General features: G+C 33.0%; 1 protein-coding gene across 1 annotated transcript in view; it reads right to left on the bottom strand.

Moving 5' to 3' along the window:
- LOC101736413 (cAMP-dependent protein kinase catalytic subunit 3) overlaps window positions 1-18,879 on the bottom strand; it is a 59,475-nt gene continuing 40,596 nt past the window's right edge. The window contains exons 4-7 of the mRNA XM_004929194.5: window positions 14,704-14,949; window positions 10,231-10,412; window positions 4,835-4,912; window positions 1-3,362 (exon numbers count right to left, since the gene is read on the bottom strand). Of these exons, the coding sequence (XP_004929251.2) occupies window positions 3,237-3,362; window positions 4,835-4,912; window positions 10,231-10,412; window positions 14,704-14,949 (632 nt within the window). The 3' untranslated portion in view covers window positions 1-3,236. The remainder of the gene's footprint in view (window positions 3,363-4,834; window positions 4,913-10,230; window positions 10,413-14,703; window positions 14,950-18,879) is intronic.

Raw genomic sequence — 18,879 nt, forward strand, 5'->3', positions numbered from 1 at the left:
TTTTTTATTCAACAATAAATTTAATCATGTGTATTTACAATTTTATATGTTTACATACATTATAAAACCCTGTTAGATACATAATACGTTTTATGACATTCTTTCTTTCGTCGCTGTTACGTTAACAAATCGGTATCATACAGGCAAGCAGGGTCAATGTTAAATAGGTGATTTATTTATCTTAGCGCTCTGATAATTTTTAATATTTTTAATTTTATTTTAGCTGTCTGAATTATGGTTGCAGTTTTTGTTTGATTTGACGGTGTCAGCTAGCCATCTCCGAAGCAATAACAATGTCAATGCGTAAATGAAAAACAATATACTGAACCTGCTGTGTTTTATCAAAATCGAAATTTCAGTAATATCAAAGCAGGCGTACCGCGCACCTCTTCCTCAATTTTGGTTGTGTAACATTACGATACATTTATTTATTTCGACTTTGAATATTATTGTGATAGGAACAAATTGCATCACTCTATATTCGAGAATGATTCCTTGGCACCCGGGATATCAATCAACATATCAGAATCACAGTAATAATATGGCCAGCAAACAAACAAACATACGTGAATTCAAAATTACAACTTAACAATATAGGTAATTATAGAACTACTACACACAATACTTAAATTTATGAAAGGAGCAAATATTTTCTTGATGTGTTTTCATATATTTAATAAAATGATGTATGAGATCTATACAGTATTACGTTGACCGTAATAAACTAGAATTTAGATGGCAAATATATGAATTAAAGGACTACGTTTCACAACGCCAATATTTTTAGAAACTATTACTATAAAACTTCAACTATTTCCATTAAATAGAGAAAGTTAGTCAATTTGTGATTATTATTCGTCATATAAAAATTGAAAATAACGAAACTTGTCTGTAAACGGTGAAAAACGTGAAAAAACTAAAGTCAGTAGATTTTAACATTATTGCAATCATTGAAAGCTATCTCAAAAGAATTGTAGCTTTTAAAAACTCGACTATCCTACTCATTTACAGCGTATAGATTACAATAAGATGCGGGACGGAAATTTCAGTGAAATAAGAAGTAAAATGATTCTCACGTAGGATACTAGATGGCGCTATTTACCACACCATTACAATATGATGAAAAAATAAATAAATATCTAAAATTTAATATACATAGCATCGATTACTTAAAAATAGAATAATTTATAATATTAAGTTAATTGTAGTTAGACTAAACACTAGACAAACAGAAACTTGAAAATCACAAGCGTGCCTGTGGCACTAAAATTATTTTCTCCTTAGACTCGACTAACATTTGTAGGAAGAGTCGCGATTATTATTTAATTATTCTATACAGTTACAAATTACGATACTTAAATTATAAGTTGATGCCAATCATATAATATTATATAAAATTCCCGCATTTTCTTAAGACTAAATTTATTAACACATAGTCATAGAGTCACTGTTGGCTTGCCATTTATAACATTAAGTTACATGTACTACGTTCAAACCAAACTCAAATCCGATTTGACTCGAACCATTTCAATACACAATATTATGAACTTTACCAACGACTATAAAGTCGATAATAAATTGCATTTTGGAAACCTACAGAGCAGTTCTCAAAGAAGATTTATTGTCAAGAGAAAGTAAATAAACAATATATTAAATTCAGACATGGTAAATGCAATACCTCCGAAAAGTAAATAATTCAGGGAAACATAAATAAAAATTAAATCGAGGAGTGTTCAAAGGCTATTCGGCTTAAGCGAAATTTTTGCAACTTTACAGGAGAGTCATTTAAAGTTTAAAATTTAGTAAAAATATCCTAACGAAAAACTTCTTCAGCTATTTGAATGGGGTAAACTTAACTGAAGTTCAATTAAAAACATTAAACTGTTGGTGCTAATACCAAATAAAACTGACCTTTAGTCACACAAAGATAAATGTGTATTGAGCGAAATAGCGCTTAAACAAAATAAGGCTTTCACCCCTCGAAATATAATAATTATCTACATTATTATGTCACAAAGGAGGATTTGTTTTAACCCGAAACAACAAGTTAAGGACTTAAATTTTTTACACTTTTATTAGAAACGTAAGACAAAATTTTCTTGGAAATTTCTAATACAGATTAGAACACTGTCGTTTTGAATCAATTAATATGTTTGTTTTCAATTCTAAGTCGCGGCTGTATAATATAGATTTTACATTTAAATTCTATGATGCTTGTGATATTAAAGTTTTAATTTATTACTAATTAATGTAAGATATCCCGACAATATTAAAACCAGTCGCACATTATACCATATCTTTAAGAAAAACTTGTCTATATATCTATGCCGTTCGCGTTAGAAGAAGGCGAACTATCCATAAAGATTCAGGCAGCTCGTTGGGTATAGCAGAAAATGTGCTCCCAAAGTACTTTCAATCTTCGTAGCCTAGAAGATAAAGATTCTCGGTGTGATCGTATCGAGCGATGCTGCTATGCCGGTGTTAAAATTCAAATTTTTCTAATGGGATACATGAATGTTCACGAATGTCTTCTACGGTGAAGAAATAATATCGTGTAATGAAATTCAAACCGGTAAAATGATCAATTGCATAATTATGCGGGTAGTAGAGCGTATAGTGAGTCCGGACGAGTAAGAAAAGTTTCCCTGCCCATCTCTGCCTCGAAAGATGGATTTATAAAAATATATAAATATTTAAGAATCTATTTTCGCCGCGAAGCAGTCGTGTCTGTTCAGGTTTGAAGAGCGAGACCGCCGTGGAATAATAGGTACAATTGAAATTTTGACCTCATTATTGTAATATGTGTAGTTACATGAACGAACCTTCGCCCTATCTGGTAAAATTATTCTTGGAGCTAATAGACCTCACAACGTTAATAACGCCAACCACCTGGAGACCATGTTTCGACTGAATTATATAGCGGCTGTCTATAAAAGAATGACATTGCAATGTCTATGGACTCAGTTAACGACTAAATGAGATGAGATAGAGTTCAAATCAAAAAACGCGACCAGAATTTTCGAACAAAAACGTTGTAGAGCAAGCGACTAGTTTAACACTGAAAACTAACAAAATGGACGTTTTAATGAATCACTATTTAAACATTAGCGAGCACACATTTAACTACACCGTTGACCGTACCAAACACTGCGAGTACAACCGAGTGTGGTTAGCGATGACATGATGTCCACCGGATTAACTCATTACAATTTCTACAAGCTACACCAACTCCAAGATCAAAAGTTGGCGAATAATTTCAATTCTTCGGGGTCGAGAGATCGGACCGATTTCCAATCTGTTTCCGGGTACTCGTCAAAGTTGGATGTGTCCCCTTCGTATGACACAGAAGGTATTATTGGCGGCTGTGAACAATGAATGGAAATGAATTAAATCACTAATAATTCGTAGCACTTTTTTTATTGCCCTTGCATACGGCCCACCTGATGGTGAGAGGTCACTGTCGCCCATGGACTTCAGCAATGCTAGAGGCAGAGCCAAGCCGCTGCCTACCGTTGAGTACTCTCCACAAGCCTCGTTTGAAGACAAGTCATAGCGCAAATTTTCATTTTTTTTATTCAACTACGTCTTAAAGGGGATTGCCCACTCTCCATAGTGTGCTAGGCCCAAGATGGACATCAAATATTACTATAAAAATGTACTGATTCAAATTCTTAAATGTATTGGATATCTAAAAAATATATTGAAATTGACGCCACTATTATAAAAAATATAATAAAAATAAAAACTCGTTTTGAGGTTAATTTTCTATATAAATAAGTGTCGGATTGTGAGATACTTCAAGAACTTTTCTTTTCTTAATGTTTAAGATGTTCCTAATGTATTTTTATCCAATAGGGTATAAAAACACACACTTAATTCTTTAAATATCTATATTTTCTCCATCTTCATACACAATTAGTATCATCTAAAAATAGCAAAGGAGAGCATATACACGGTTTTAAATCTCGGTCAGGGTAAAACCACAATTCAGACAATGTTTTTTAGTCGTAGTATGAAACGTTATTGATAAAAGTAAAATAAATCGAAGAAAAATCAAAACACATCCATTTTGTACGCAAGCACAACACCACAAGCAGCAAGCGAAGTGTCAGTCAGTCAGATTAAATTCAGTGTTGTCAGTATAAAGAAAAATAATTACATGAAATTCATATATCGATTATTTTTTTAAATAACCGATAATTGATTTATATCTTAATCTTTTTTTTACGAGTACACATTATTTTTTATGTTTTTGTTTTAGTTGTACATATTTAAATAACAATACTAGTAAAGTTTTTTTTATTGCTTAGATGGGTGGACGAGCTCACAGCCACCCTGGTGTTGCTAAGTGGTTACTCGAGCCCATAGACATCTACAACGTAAATGAGCCACCCACCTTGAGATAAAAGTTCTAAGGTCTCAAGTATACAAGTTACAAGTTAAAGTCCAATGGGTATGTCTTCGATGTTATTTTATGTGCATAAAATCCATTAAAATCGATTGATTAATGATAATACTTAAAGTGATTTATTTATATGTTTTATTTATATACTCAAAATATTTACTTCATACGTAAAAGGATTTGAAGCTGGCAATATTTTTCCCGCAAAAATAAAAATCCTTGTTTTTTCAATAGAGTTACTTTTTTTAAACTACTTATTGTAAACTATAGTGGCGCTTATTTGCAAGAAAGTAAATGCATATTTATTTATGACAAAATTAATGCACTAAGTATTTTTTCTATAATCTATTGTCCGCTTTGGGCCTAAAATGGGCCATCCCCTTTATGATATCTCTAAATTAAAAAAACATAATTAAAAAGAGATTTAATTACCTGCAGTTTCTTCATGTAGACATCGGCCCAGTCCAAATGCTTGAACCATCTGTGTCGTTTCACGTCTTCCGTGCCACACTGAAATGAAGAAAGAAAAACATTTTAAACGGTGACCGTGATAAATAAACAAAAAGCAGAGCAAATGTTTCATTAGTCTTCGTTGTGAATCGAAAAGATCTAGGTATTGAAAGTGCTATCCTCGTTTTAGCAATCCGTCTTAAAATAGAAAAAAATTGTATCTGAATTATTCAAGCCACGACGATTAAATATTAGCATTAATTACATTTATACTAGATTTTTAATCGGCTAAAACTTACAACATAGTAAAGAATCTGATGCATTGAACATTACTTATGCAAATTGTTACTATTAATGCTTTAAAAAAAGTAATATATTTCTAAATTTAAAGCTAATTTACATTCTATGGCTTACACGTTTTCGACACTTAGAAATAGTAAATTCTTAGATTTAGAGTCGAAAGAGCATTTGTGAAGTTATTTATTATTACTGGGCGTTGCCAAACAGGCCACTGCTGTTATAATTTCGGCTTGTCCTCCATGGATTACCCAATAATTCATTGTAAATCATCACACCGCAATACCGTAACCTTCATTTCATAACTTCAATTAAAAAGTGTGTTTTACCAGTACTATGTGATAACTGAATAAGAAAGTATTTTTTCTAATGAAATAAATACTTAATTAACAAATGTTCAAATTGACTTCCACGGTGAAGGAATAACATCGTGTAATAAAAATCAAACCCGCAAAATTATGACTTGCGTAATTACTGGTGGTAGGACCTCTTGTGAGTCCACACGGGTAGGTACCACCACCCTGCCTATTTCTATTTTTATTTATTTATTAGGCTCACAATACACATTACAAGCTAAAAAGATACATAAAAAAACATATGTAAAAAGAAACAAAATCTGGCTTGCAACATAAGTTATGTGCGCACGACAAAACAAGACATGCGTTTCGGTTCGAAGGGTAGGGCAGCCGTTGTAACCATACTGAGACCATAGAACTTATATCTCAAGGTGGGTGGCACATCTACGTTGTAGATGTCTATGGGCTCCAGTAACCACTTAACACCAGGTGGGCTGTGAGCTCGTCCACGCATTTAAGCAATAAAAAAAATTGATCTCATTCTAATTCCAATAAAAATATTCAGCCATGAACTTAAATTGTCTATTTGACAAGCGAATCGTTCAAATTTCAACCTTATACTGTTGTATCTTAAATGTAACTAAAATACCTAATTTTCCTACCTATGCTGATAGCCTTGAGAGGTTATGTCAGCTTCTCCTTGACGTGTAGGTGAGCTCACGGGGCTCAAACCGGGTGTGTTGCTAACACTAGCCCTAGCAAGAGCAGTGTTTCGCAGAATCTACCGCCGGATCGGAAACGCGACCCACTGAGAAGATCCGGCGAGAAACTCAGTGGGCTGTGTCTGTCAGTTAAAATACCTAGATAATGTTTACATATTAAACAATATTTGTTATCCACAGTATCGTGCCCGATCATCGTTTGTATTATACGATCGATGTGCCCGCAAAGTTTTCTGTGTCTTTCCCTAACGCTGGTTGTTTACGTCAAAGCATAAGTCAGACCGGAGTCGCTGTGAATGTTTGAAGTCCCCGGCTGCCACTTGAATGATGGCTTTCTAAACATCTTCGCGACTCGACATGTGACGTAGCGTTAAAAAGCTCAGTGAAAACGGCCGGTTCTCCGTAACTGCAGCACTCCGTTAAAAATACATTCGCAGCGTGACGAACTCACCTCTCTTAATATGTACCTCATATCTCGTTTGGAAAATAGGACAACAATTATTACATCTCGACGTTTCTATGAATTTTACTCATAGAATTTAATGCCTCGTAAATGCTACTCGGTCCTGATGTTTTTATTGTGCATTAGTAATGATTTACTTAGTACTTCTATCGTTTTAGTGGTAAAAGTATTGCAGTCATATGGATAGGTAGTAATATATATATTGTTTATGTTTGAAAAACAAACACACAAAAACGCTTTTTTTAATTCAACTGACATTACGAAAATTCCTTGTAAATAAATAAGGAGGTTGACAAATAGATGGGTTAGTAAAATTTATTTATACTACTTATTGTATGGTAAATAAATAAATAAATAAAAATACTAGTACATTATTCTGCTAATCAATTAACGTTACCTAATATTCTGTCTGGTTATTAAACAGATTAAATAGTTATAACACTAGCATTCCCGTCCATTGCAGGATATTCATCTAATTTCCTTTAGCTAGATTTTTCTACTCCTCTAGTACCTCACGTATCCCGGAAAATAGATAATATATCCATACAGATAAGAATATAAATTCTTTGTAATTTTGTCGCCAAACAGTCGAAGGTCGGGATACCCGTTTTTCTAATGCAATTAAGACTCGGACGTCATTTTTCCAGGTGTTGTCAACATGGGCTTCAGTAAGTACTTATAGCTATAAGAAACAGTACTGGCAATATAACGTGTAATATTACAACTTCCGTTCTATGTTTGATTACTTAAAACTAGTTTTCGAATTACGAATACGAACGTCCGGCGCAGATTATGCAACGTGACCGACTAGATCGGTTTTATTAATCGATCGAATGTACCGAAGCGTTTATTTAACTATCGCTAGCAAATAAACGATTATTACATCATCTAAGCAGCTTGACCTGCTAAGGAAAACCGTAACAAGTACTACAAACAGATCGTAGTGCAATAGTTGTTTAAAATTACGAATGTAGTTCACGCGACCGAAGCTGCGGGCAGAAGTCTAGTCGTAAGTTCGAGATTGGTGGTAATCTCGAACTTATACAAAAAGCTATTTTGATTTTTTCTTCTAGCTCAGAATTAATACGATATGTGTTAAATAGATAACTGAAATACCGTCTAGCATTGAGCGATAACAAACTAAAGGTTTTCACCTGTACTATGAGTTCCGGCATATACCAGACAAGATTAAAGATAACTACAAAAATATATTTTACACTGACTGTCCGGGAATATTACCCGGACCTCGTCGTATATGTCACTCGATTAGGGAGGCGATCATCTGTCACAAAAAAAAATTCCCAAATTATTGAGATTGCAGCTCAGGAAACTTAAAAACAAGGGGTGACTTTTCATCAAGTTTCTCCATCAAAACTTACTTAAACAAAAACATGAATAAACATTCATGTAAAATATTTTCATAAAAATCGTGCGTTTTTTGAGAACGGCTGTATGTGATTAGACGTTATATATGGAAACAACTGGAACGCGGCCAAATTCAAAGATAAAATATCTTTTGTGTATTATCTTCAGGATCAAACGAAAGAAATGCTTTTTAAGATATAACATTGATTGATTCGATTGTGAGTAAAATTTGGAACTTAAAATTATTACGTTGTTTGTTTTTCTTTGTCTTTTTCCTTTTTATAGGACGTCGGAAGATATTGAGGTGACTTCAAAATGTTTTAACATTATAAACCACTCCAAGATACGATTTATGAAATAAAAGCAAAATATGGCATACAATTTTAACATAAAATTCGCCTACTTACTGCCAATTATTTAGTGTGTTACAATTGAATTATTTAAAATTATAGTAAAACACATCGTAATTGATCAAGACGTGTTATATTTAATTTATTAGTCACTGTTACAGAAACAACCTTAAGTCAATAATACATTGTTTAGCAGTTCAGTGTTTTCAAAATAGACCTTCATAATTTTAGTATGGATTCGGGTCAAGCGCGAGGCTAATTTATTTCCAGTGTGCTACAATAATAAACAAATGCACCTAATGTGTGTTTGCTTACATTTTATATTGTGCAAACTACATACTGAGTTAAATCGGGTAGTTTGCATTACAGAAGGAATGAAATTCTTTACTTTTCTTAATACGGTGTAGGTACATATGTATGTATTTTTGGTTAGTGAACATATGGAAAATACACATTATCTGTTTTCTTAATATGTTATGTAATTTTTTTGTTTGGTTATTTAATATTTGAATTGGAACATTTAGCATAATAAATACCTGCATTTGTTAATACTGGTTACCTAGCAAAACTACATTTCAAATATATTATTTTATTTACATAGATTTATTTATATATATATATATTTTTTTTTAAATATACTTACGAACACTTTAATATACGAAACACTGAAATTTCCTTATACATTTAAATTAACTGTTTGTTCCAATCTCACATTTTAATATCCATACGACGGTCGTTCTTCCCAATCAATATCAGAGTAGACTTTTCGAAATTCCTCACAAAATTTCTTTTACTATTTACTCAAAGCGTCTTTGATAGTGTTCATACAATGATATAACGTAGATACAACGTATTTTAAAGTCAAGGATAACAAAAAAAAATACTAAAATATACTTGTGTACATTTTTTTTTTATTGCCCTTGTAGGCAGACGAGCATACGGCCCACCTGATGGTGAGTGGTTACCGTCGCCCATGGACTTCAGCAATGCCAGGGGCAGAGCCAAGCCGCTGCCTACCGCTTAATACTCTCCACAAGCTTCTTTTAAAGAAGGACATGTCATAGCGCTCGGGAAACACCGTGAAGGGGAGCTCATTCCATAGCCGGATGATACGTGGCAAAAAAGTCCTCTGGAAATGCACTGTGGATGACCACAGTGGCTCCAGGTAGTATGGATGAACTCTACTCCGGTGGCGGGCGGTTCGATGATAATAACGAGATGCCGGTATCATCTCGAACAATTCCTCAGAACACTCCCCATGGAACATTCGGTACAAAATACAGAGGGAACCGAAGTCCCATATGCAAGAAAGTCGCTAATTCACCCTGAAGCCCACACACACATTGACCGCGGACCACATGTGATGTACTAATTTTCGTGGATTGTTCTAAACATTGGCACACGTGACAGAAAACGTGTTCTGCGTCGAATCGTTGCAATTTATTGCTCGCAAATTTAAAACATAATGACGTGTTCGAGTGTTCGTATAGTTTTCACTATACTTCATAAATATCGTTTGCCTTTAATAATTAATGAACTAATTAACATAAATTATGGAATTTTTTTATTGCTTAGATGGGTGGACGAGCTCACAGCCCACCTGGTGTTAAGTGGTTACTGGAGCCCATAGACATCTACAACGTAAATGCGCCAAACACCTTGAGATACAAGTTCTAAGATCTCAGTATAGTTGCAACCACTGCCCCACCCTTCCAACCGAAACGCATTACTGCTTCATGGCAGAAATAGGCACGGTGGTAGTACCAACCCGCGCGGACTCACATGAGCTCCTACCATCAGTAAAAAATTTCTAATAATTAATTCTATTTATAATTGACTTCGACACTGTTTATTAGATCTTTAAGCTTTGTTTTTAAATACATACCTTCATATTGCCCAATCTTTTCGTTCTGTCTTGTACTAAGAGCTTCTTAATGATGTCCTTGGCCACAGGGTCCAAATGCCGAGGCCATTCGACGCGGCCATTTAGAATCTTCTCATATATTCCGAAGGGATTATCGTCGTAGAAAGGTGGGTACCCGACCAACATCTCGTAAATAAGAACACCTAAAATAACAACACACATCTTTATATATCATTCTTGCAAGCTTGCTTTGATGATAAACAGTAAATTTTTAGTTACATTTGTAAAATTGTTTTATTAATACTAGGTATTTCATTAAATTCCTAATTCCATTTCAGTGGCAAGGATTTTAATCCAATTTCCCTAATATGTAATTATAGGCAGACTGTAGAATCACATAAATCATAGAATCCTCTGAACTTATCGGGTACAATAAACAAACTCTCGTATTTAAGACATGGTTACGTTGAAATGATATAATATTTATGCAAATAGTTTAAAATTATCACATATTGAAACAATATATAACAATGCTTTATCAAAAATTACAATTTTAAATTGGGAAATCGGGAAATATTTTTATTTTTATTTTTATTTTGAATAAACAAAAATTATACAATGCGAAAATTGTAACATTCCTCATTGAAACTGCTTAAAAAGGTTTCATTAAGGACAGCATAGTGAGCCATCATCTAAAAAAATTACATATAATAACCAATAAAATTTACATTAATTGGATAACGTTGGTTCGCTAATCTCAAGTTCCAACTAATTAACTAATGAAGCTGGTAATTTTACGAGCTACTAAAACGTCGGTGCCAAAACGACCACGGACCTTTTTAAATTTTGCACGTGTCATAAGTTCGCTCTCGGGATTTGTTGATAGCGAAACATTGAAGGTATGCAGTGTTTATTTTAAATTTTGCACGTGTCATAAGTTCGCTCTCGTGATTTGTTGATAGCGAAACATTCAAGGTATGCAGTGTTTATTTTATTTTTATTCGCCGAGATTGGCAGACGAACGATTGGTGTAAGCTGGTGATTATCTCATCGAAACCACGTTAACGTTGTTAACAACGCCGCTCATGGGAGATTGATGTTTTAATATAACGAAGTAGCAGTTATCCTACTCTTAAAATCGGGTAGCAGAGTTTGCATGGCGGCATAATTGCATACCATAATGTGTAAAAATATGACTTATTGACATACCAGTACATAAAACAGGAATTAGACAAAAAAGTGTCAAAAACAGGTAATTTTGAACATAATAATAATGCTATATAATTCGCGACGTACAAACCTAAGTACAAAATTTAATATATAAAAAAACCGCTTCATTGACCTCGGTTTCATAAATGTGACTTCTATTTGTATATTTACCATTTATCACACCTAGCACCATCATTGGTTAAACTAAGAAAGTATCACGAAGTTTTTTTTTAATTTTTTTATTACCCTTGTAGGCACGAGCATACGGCCCACCTGATGAGTGGTTACCGTCGCCCATGGACTTCAGCAATGCCAGGGGCAGAGCCAAGCCGCTGCCTACCGAGCCAAGCCGTTTTTACCAAATTCGTAACAGTCATTTTGCTTCTCAGTGCATGTGATTGTCGTGAGATCTTGCTTGAAAATATCGCCCTATTATTTTACGAAAGAATTATTCAGGTTAATAATTAACTAAATAATAATCGACACACAAAGAAGCTCTAAAGTAATCAAATAATTTAATATTATATCAAATACTTTTGTTTACGTTGTCATGAGAGCGGGTGCCAACACTGAATCGCTACGGTTTGTTACAATAAACAAATGCACCTCAATGAATTACGATCCGATGTTTGGCTCATACCGAACAATAAACATGATTGACGTAATTTAATCAAAACTTCAAGCTTTGGGTATAATTTAGCATGAATGTATTTATTTATTTAACATTAAACATATTTAACGGGCCTCTGTTTGGATTAACTTTTCTGAAAAAATAAGAAATGACAATTGATTTCCAAATAAATGAAGAAATTACTTTTAACTACCTAAATATTTTTTAATAGAACAGTTTAGAAATTAAATGTATTTTTTTTCTTCTTATTGCCCTTGTAGACAGACGAGCTTACAAGCTCACCTTGAGGTGAATGGTTACCGTCGCTTCTGGACGTCAGCAATGCCAGGGGCACACCCAAGCCGCTACCTATCTTAACTATAGTGATTATACGTCTTAATCGATTTTAGACACACCCTGAGTTTTTATATCGAAATATGAACTGCTTAAAGAATAAGACGTCCGATATTCTAGTAAATAAAAATGTTAAAAAAGTCACCGGTATGTTAAATCAGGAGTCGACAACCTTTTGAGTCGGAAAAGCCAAAAATTACAATTTTCAAAATTTAAAACTTTTTAAAGAGCCACAAAAAAAATTCTTACAAACAATAAATAGTACTTGCGTAATATTTTTTTTTTTAAATTCAAACGAATCTAATTATTCATAAGAAAAATATCTATTTATTATTATATAAGTAGTGGTTGTTACAACAAATTAGAAGATATATGTATATGGTATTATTAGATAATCACTTATTATTTAAGTAAAAAACAAAAACAATAATTAAATATTTACTTACAACAATGGGCTGAGAGATAGAAATGGTGCCCAATCCTCGTTAATCGATTCAAAACAATTTTTAAATGTTCTTCTTTATAAAATAAATAATATTTGCGTATGGAACTAAAGAGCCGCATGAGGCTCGCTAGCCACAGGTTGCCGACCCCTTTGTTAAATGAAACTTTGAAACACATGAGTCTCTAGATGTATTAAACAATATTATTATTACAATACCACGCTGTCACATCTGTCATAAAGTTGAAACAGGTGTACAAAAAAATCAAGCGATCAGAGGAATATGTTATGTATTTGTGGTTTTGCGGTTCACCGTTCGCCCGTAATTAAATCTTACACGTATTTTTTAAAACTTATAGTTTAAGAGATTCTATTAGGAATTAAAACATACTAGTATTTTCTTAAATGTTTTCTCAATAACTAATACTCATTTGAATGAAGGCCTACACGTGTATACTGTCTGCAAATCTGGGGTAAAATCAAAATCTAATATTGGAATCTAATTATATATTTCTATTCGATATATTTTTAACTATTATACATAATATGCTAGAAGACGATCAAACATACTGATTTACATATTTAATAAAATATATAATAAGCCAGCCATATATTTATAAGTCATTTAAATTTTAAGCATCGTGAAATCGCAATTTCTCCACATTTGACCTCGCCAGAAGTCAAGGTCAATTCTCAAATACCCTTTCAATGTTTTCTGTACACTTAAGTCGAGCCGTAAACATGATCCGTTTACGATTTTATGTAGATGGTGATTTCAAACAAATATGCATAGGCGTATTTTACGGGCTACGAATCAACCGATTGGCTTTAATTTACATAATATATCACATTCGAATTTAATAATAAACACTGGAACAATTTCTTCGAATTAATGGCATACAACCACCACAAGGTCTATTGGAAATAATAAATAGTTAGTCTAATTATAATACTAATTTAAGTTACGGTAATGTACTAATAAGAAGTCGTCGTGGCCTAAAAGATAAGACGTCCAGTGCATTCGTGTTGAGCGATGCACCGGTGTTCGAATCCCGCAGGCGGGTACCAATTTTTCTAATGAAATACGTACTTATCAAATGTTCACGATTGACTTCCACGGTGAAGGAATAACATCGTGTAATAAAAATCAAACCCGCAAAATTATAATTTGCGTAATTACTGGTGGTAGGACCTCTTGTGAGTCCGCACGGGTAGGTACCACCACTCTGCCTATTTCTACCGTGAAGCAGTAATGCGTTTCAGTTTGAAGGGTGGGGTACACGTTGTAACTATACTGAGACCTTAGAACTTATAAACTCTAAGTATTCGAAACAGTAGAAAAAATCTAAATGAAAATCTAAATCATAAAAAAAGAGAACATTTAAATCGTAAAAGTATATTTAATTATGTCTACGTCTGGCGTAAAACTAAAGAAAATATTTATTGAAAATAATTGCTATCTTCATTTTATACATAATATTCAAAAACCAAATATTATTTTCTTGTCCCGTATTGGTTAATTTTCTTTTTAAAGATTGTAGGAGATGTATCACTCACTGATGAAATGAAGAGCGGTGAAAGTGTTGTTCTCTATTTGGTTAGAGCTGTATAATATCAATGATTAATAATGAGCTATATATAAACTATTATATGTATGTATGTATATACTTTCTGTAACTTAATATAAATTTCATTGCACCTACCACTATCTACTCTGCACTACCTTTGGTTGACTGATAGAGAATGCCTTAGGCATTAAGTCCGCCAATGTAAATTTTACATGAAGTGTAATAAATAAATAAAAAATAATGAGCTGTGTTCTCCTCTATCTCTGCTTAATGTCAATGACCTTTTCCTCTATAATTAAAGATTAACTCACCCAAAGCCCACCAGTCGACGGCCTTGTTATGTCCCTTGCTCTGTATGATCTCCGGCGCCAGATATTCGGGTGTCCCACACAAAGTCCATGTGCGATCGGTCAGTTTCTTCGCGAAACCGAAATCTGTGATTTTCAGGTGGCCCTCTTTGGCTAACAGTAAATTCTCTGGTTTTAGATCCCGGTAAACTATGTTCCTCGCGTGTAAGTATTCTAGCGCCGAGACAATCTCCGCTGCGTAAAAATTTCCTGTGCAAAAAAATTAAGGTTAATAATTTTATGTTCTTCGTTCGAAGTAGTGTAGTTCCAAGGACTCTAAAGCCACAAATGCTGCCCATGTGAGACCGCACTATAGTTTGAATGGTAACATTGTTATGACAATACAGTTATGATTGTAAATAGACATGTTTTAACAAAAACAGACTTCAAATAGAAAAAAAAAGATATTCGAAAACTAATTAATATACACCATCGAAAGCGGTTGGTGTGATATTGTGTTATTGAGTAATTCATCTATTTGTCGCGCACGTACTTAATGCAAATTTAAGACTTAAATGGTGGATACCATTATTAGAACTGGACTAAATTGAAATGGGACAACACGGGAAGCATCAGCTTTCTAATAAAAAAAGAATCATCAAAATCGATTTACCCAGTCAAAAGTTATAGAGGTAACAAACATTAAAAAAAATACATACAGTCGAATTGAGAACCTTCTCCTTTTTTGAAGTCGGTTAATAACTTCGATGTCTTTTAACGGCCCGAGAGTTATCTCTATTTTTATTATTTATAGAAAAATGAATCATTAGTTTTATTGATAGGTATTAAATTTTAATGACCTCGCATTGTAAATTTGATAACAATTCAGTCTCAATATTTTTTATCGACGATTTAGTTTGATTCGTCGGAGTAAAATCTCGTTACAATAATTCAATTAAAGGTGACTCCTTTTTAATGAATTCAATTATTTTTCTTGCTCAAAACCGATTTTTTAATAACAACAAACATACGCTTTAATATTATACTATTCAATCCTACTATTCTAAGCTTTTCTACCAAAATTTTGGTATTTTGATCATCAACCACCTTCTTTTATCAAATAGGTATGAAAACTTGTAATAAATTAGCTGTAATATACTCGCTTCTTTTTATATTTTGCCTTACACTAATCTAAGCTTTAAGTTTTCGATGTGTTAATAAATACTTCGTTTTATCGTCCAGGATTCGGCGCCATAAAGGACAATTGAGAAGACCGATGTGCGTACCAGCTATTTATGTACCATCAGCATAGCTAATAAATACTATTCATCAAATACCCTTGTCCAGTTCACGGGTAACAACGAACTTGAACGTAATCAAGAAAACAAGTGAATAAGAAATATAATAAAATGTATAATGCAACGTTTATATTCTATATAATCTATACTAATGTTATAAAGAGGAAAGATTTGTTTGTTTGTTTGTATTGAATAGGCTCCGAAACAACTGAACCGATTTGAAAAATTCTTTCACTGTTTGGAAGCTACACTATTCCCGAGTGACATAGGCTATAATCTTTTTTGAAAAAATTAGGGATCCTTACTAGAACTCCAATAATGTAACCCAAGGTGTAAAAAAATACCTAAAATATTCTTTAAATCGCGTGCCCTGCGAAAACTATTAATGATAGAATAAAATAATGTACTACGACTTTGTAGAACCCATTATTATACACAAAAAGTGCCGCGACAGCATATGTTTAACTATTATAGTTATACCGCAATAAGTGTTCTTTTATTTAAAAAACAAAACAACGTTGAAATTTTTGTTAAAGACCCGAGCGGAGCCGGGGCAGGGCGCTAGTTTCAAATAATTTGATGATCGCTTACTATCCTTAACTAAATGCTGGAAAAAAGTTGATTAATGAAGATGAGTTATCAAACCGCGCTAAATTTGTAATTCGGAAAGAATGAAATACGTTGCATTTTTTCGGGTTAAAGCTTGTGTCATTCTCTGATCCATAAACAACCAATCAATCTGTAGATCCTTTGGTACGTAACATTAAAAACCAGTACATACACTGTTGTTACTGTATTATTATGGCAGATATACTCAAGAGTTGACTGTACCATGCCATTTACTATATTAAATTACCAATGTTCATCTATGTAGAATAGGGATCGCAGAGCATAAAATAAAATTGAAACTGTTCCAAAATCTTCTGTTAAAATAATAAAATAAAAAAAATTAACACTTTTATAACGCCTTACTAATTTTTTAACCGTCTTCGCCATCTCCCTTTTTCTCTGTCATTCTCTTTTCCCTTTCTTTCCGTTTTCTCTCACTCACATCTTAACGATCCATTCCACACTCTTTTCATATGTTTCGTTCTCACCAATCAATCCTACATATGTTAATCCAGGTTATATAAACTTTGTGTGAAACTGCATCCAAATACAGATCTTGCAAATCTTGCAAGATTTTTGTGTTTGGATAACAAATATCCCAACGTACAAACTTTTGCATTTACAATTATAGTATAGTATAATACTTAGTTCATATATGTTTGCTTTATTTCAAACCGGATTAGATTTAAAATCAACAATACTTGAATGATTTTATTTAAATTTATTCAAACGACTATAATTTAACGAAATTTTACGAATACGAAAAATTGTATCCGAACAGACATATAATATCTAGATCTATAGTCCAGAGAAAGTGTTCCTTTGTCGGTTTCTAGCTTTCAGCTTTAATCATTGGTATATTTTAATATTTAAATTATTCGTGACCTTGCTACAAAGATCCATAAATGAGATTGTTTTTTTCTTATTCTAAATTAGAATGCCTAAACTTATTAACTTATGAATATTCTGAATTATACTAAAATAAATTGTAAAACGTTCGACTCGAAGACAAAAAAAAACCACTTCAAATACCAAAAAGAAAACGTTTTGTTGAACATTTAATGTGTTTTGTGAAAATTATGATGTCGAAATTTCACTTTCGCAATAATTTTCACTCTATACTATCCTCTATACACTATGAACTAATTACACAATTGTTTAATAGGTAACATAACGCACATACGATGCTATAACATCACTTATCCAAATTATGTAATTTTTCAGGAGAAGCGTTGAAATTTCAACATCTTAATACAATTATTATAGCTCTTCTCGATTAAAGAAATAAAATGATAATATTTAAACAGCAACTTTAAACGTTATTATTAAAAACAAACATCTCACTAATAACTATAAAAAAATAATGGACTTTCTCAAACTCAGTTCCGTTTTAACGAGAATCGCATAAGTGACAATTATAGCTCTGTATGCGCGATATATACAATCTAAAGTTATATACACAGATCTAGAAACCAAGGCATCAAGTAAATATTTCCAGTACGGCCATATCGTACGTTGCGCAATGCTCTAAACAGAAACTGTCCGTGTGCAGGAGATTAGAGAAATCACGTTTATTTTTACATTTCTAAAGTCAATGCCAGCTGTAGTTTGAGCGTCACCGCACTATATTATTAGTGTTGGCGATGTTCACGCGCAAGAGTCCTGTGCGCTGTCTGTAACTCCACGCCAGACATGAGTTACAACTAGACTAGAATAGACACTATTTTTTATAGGCTCTGAGGTAAATGCCCTTTGGGCTCGGTTGTACATTAAATAAATTTAAGTAAATTTTAACATTCGGGTAACTGATCGTACTATATCGTGACATACTCGTAGTATCCATTTTTATGACATAGTAATTTTTGTCATGAACGTAAGAACGCATCATTTTATTTTATTTTACATAAAACATATTATGTTTCTTACTGTAGTGTTCGTCGATTATACATTGAAAATATAGAATTAAAAAAAATCATTTCATCAGTTGTTTGAAATGTGGGTAGTTATCGATTTAAACACACACTTTCACCATAAAAATAAACCTCCCTGTTAATATTATGAAATGTTTTACGGACTGTAAGTTATCTCAGCGCTTGCAGCTTGCTGTACTCTCTAAAAATATCATACAGCATAATCAAACGAAGATCGGATTGGACGACGACCAGATTTCGGCATTGATTAATTCAAAAACGTCTTTTTGAAGCACACCTATGTCGTTCGACATTTATACATTAAGTGAAATCCTGCTGAAAGGACGAATAAGAAACACGGTATTGTTAAACGCTTCGTCAAG

Source organism: Bombyx mori, chromosome 4 (assembly GCF_030269925.1).
Source record: "Bombyx mori chromosome 4, ASM3026992v2".
In the NCBI taxonomy this organism is placed as follows: Eukaryota; Metazoa; Arthropoda; class Insecta; order Lepidoptera; family Bombycidae; genus Bombyx; species Bombyx mori.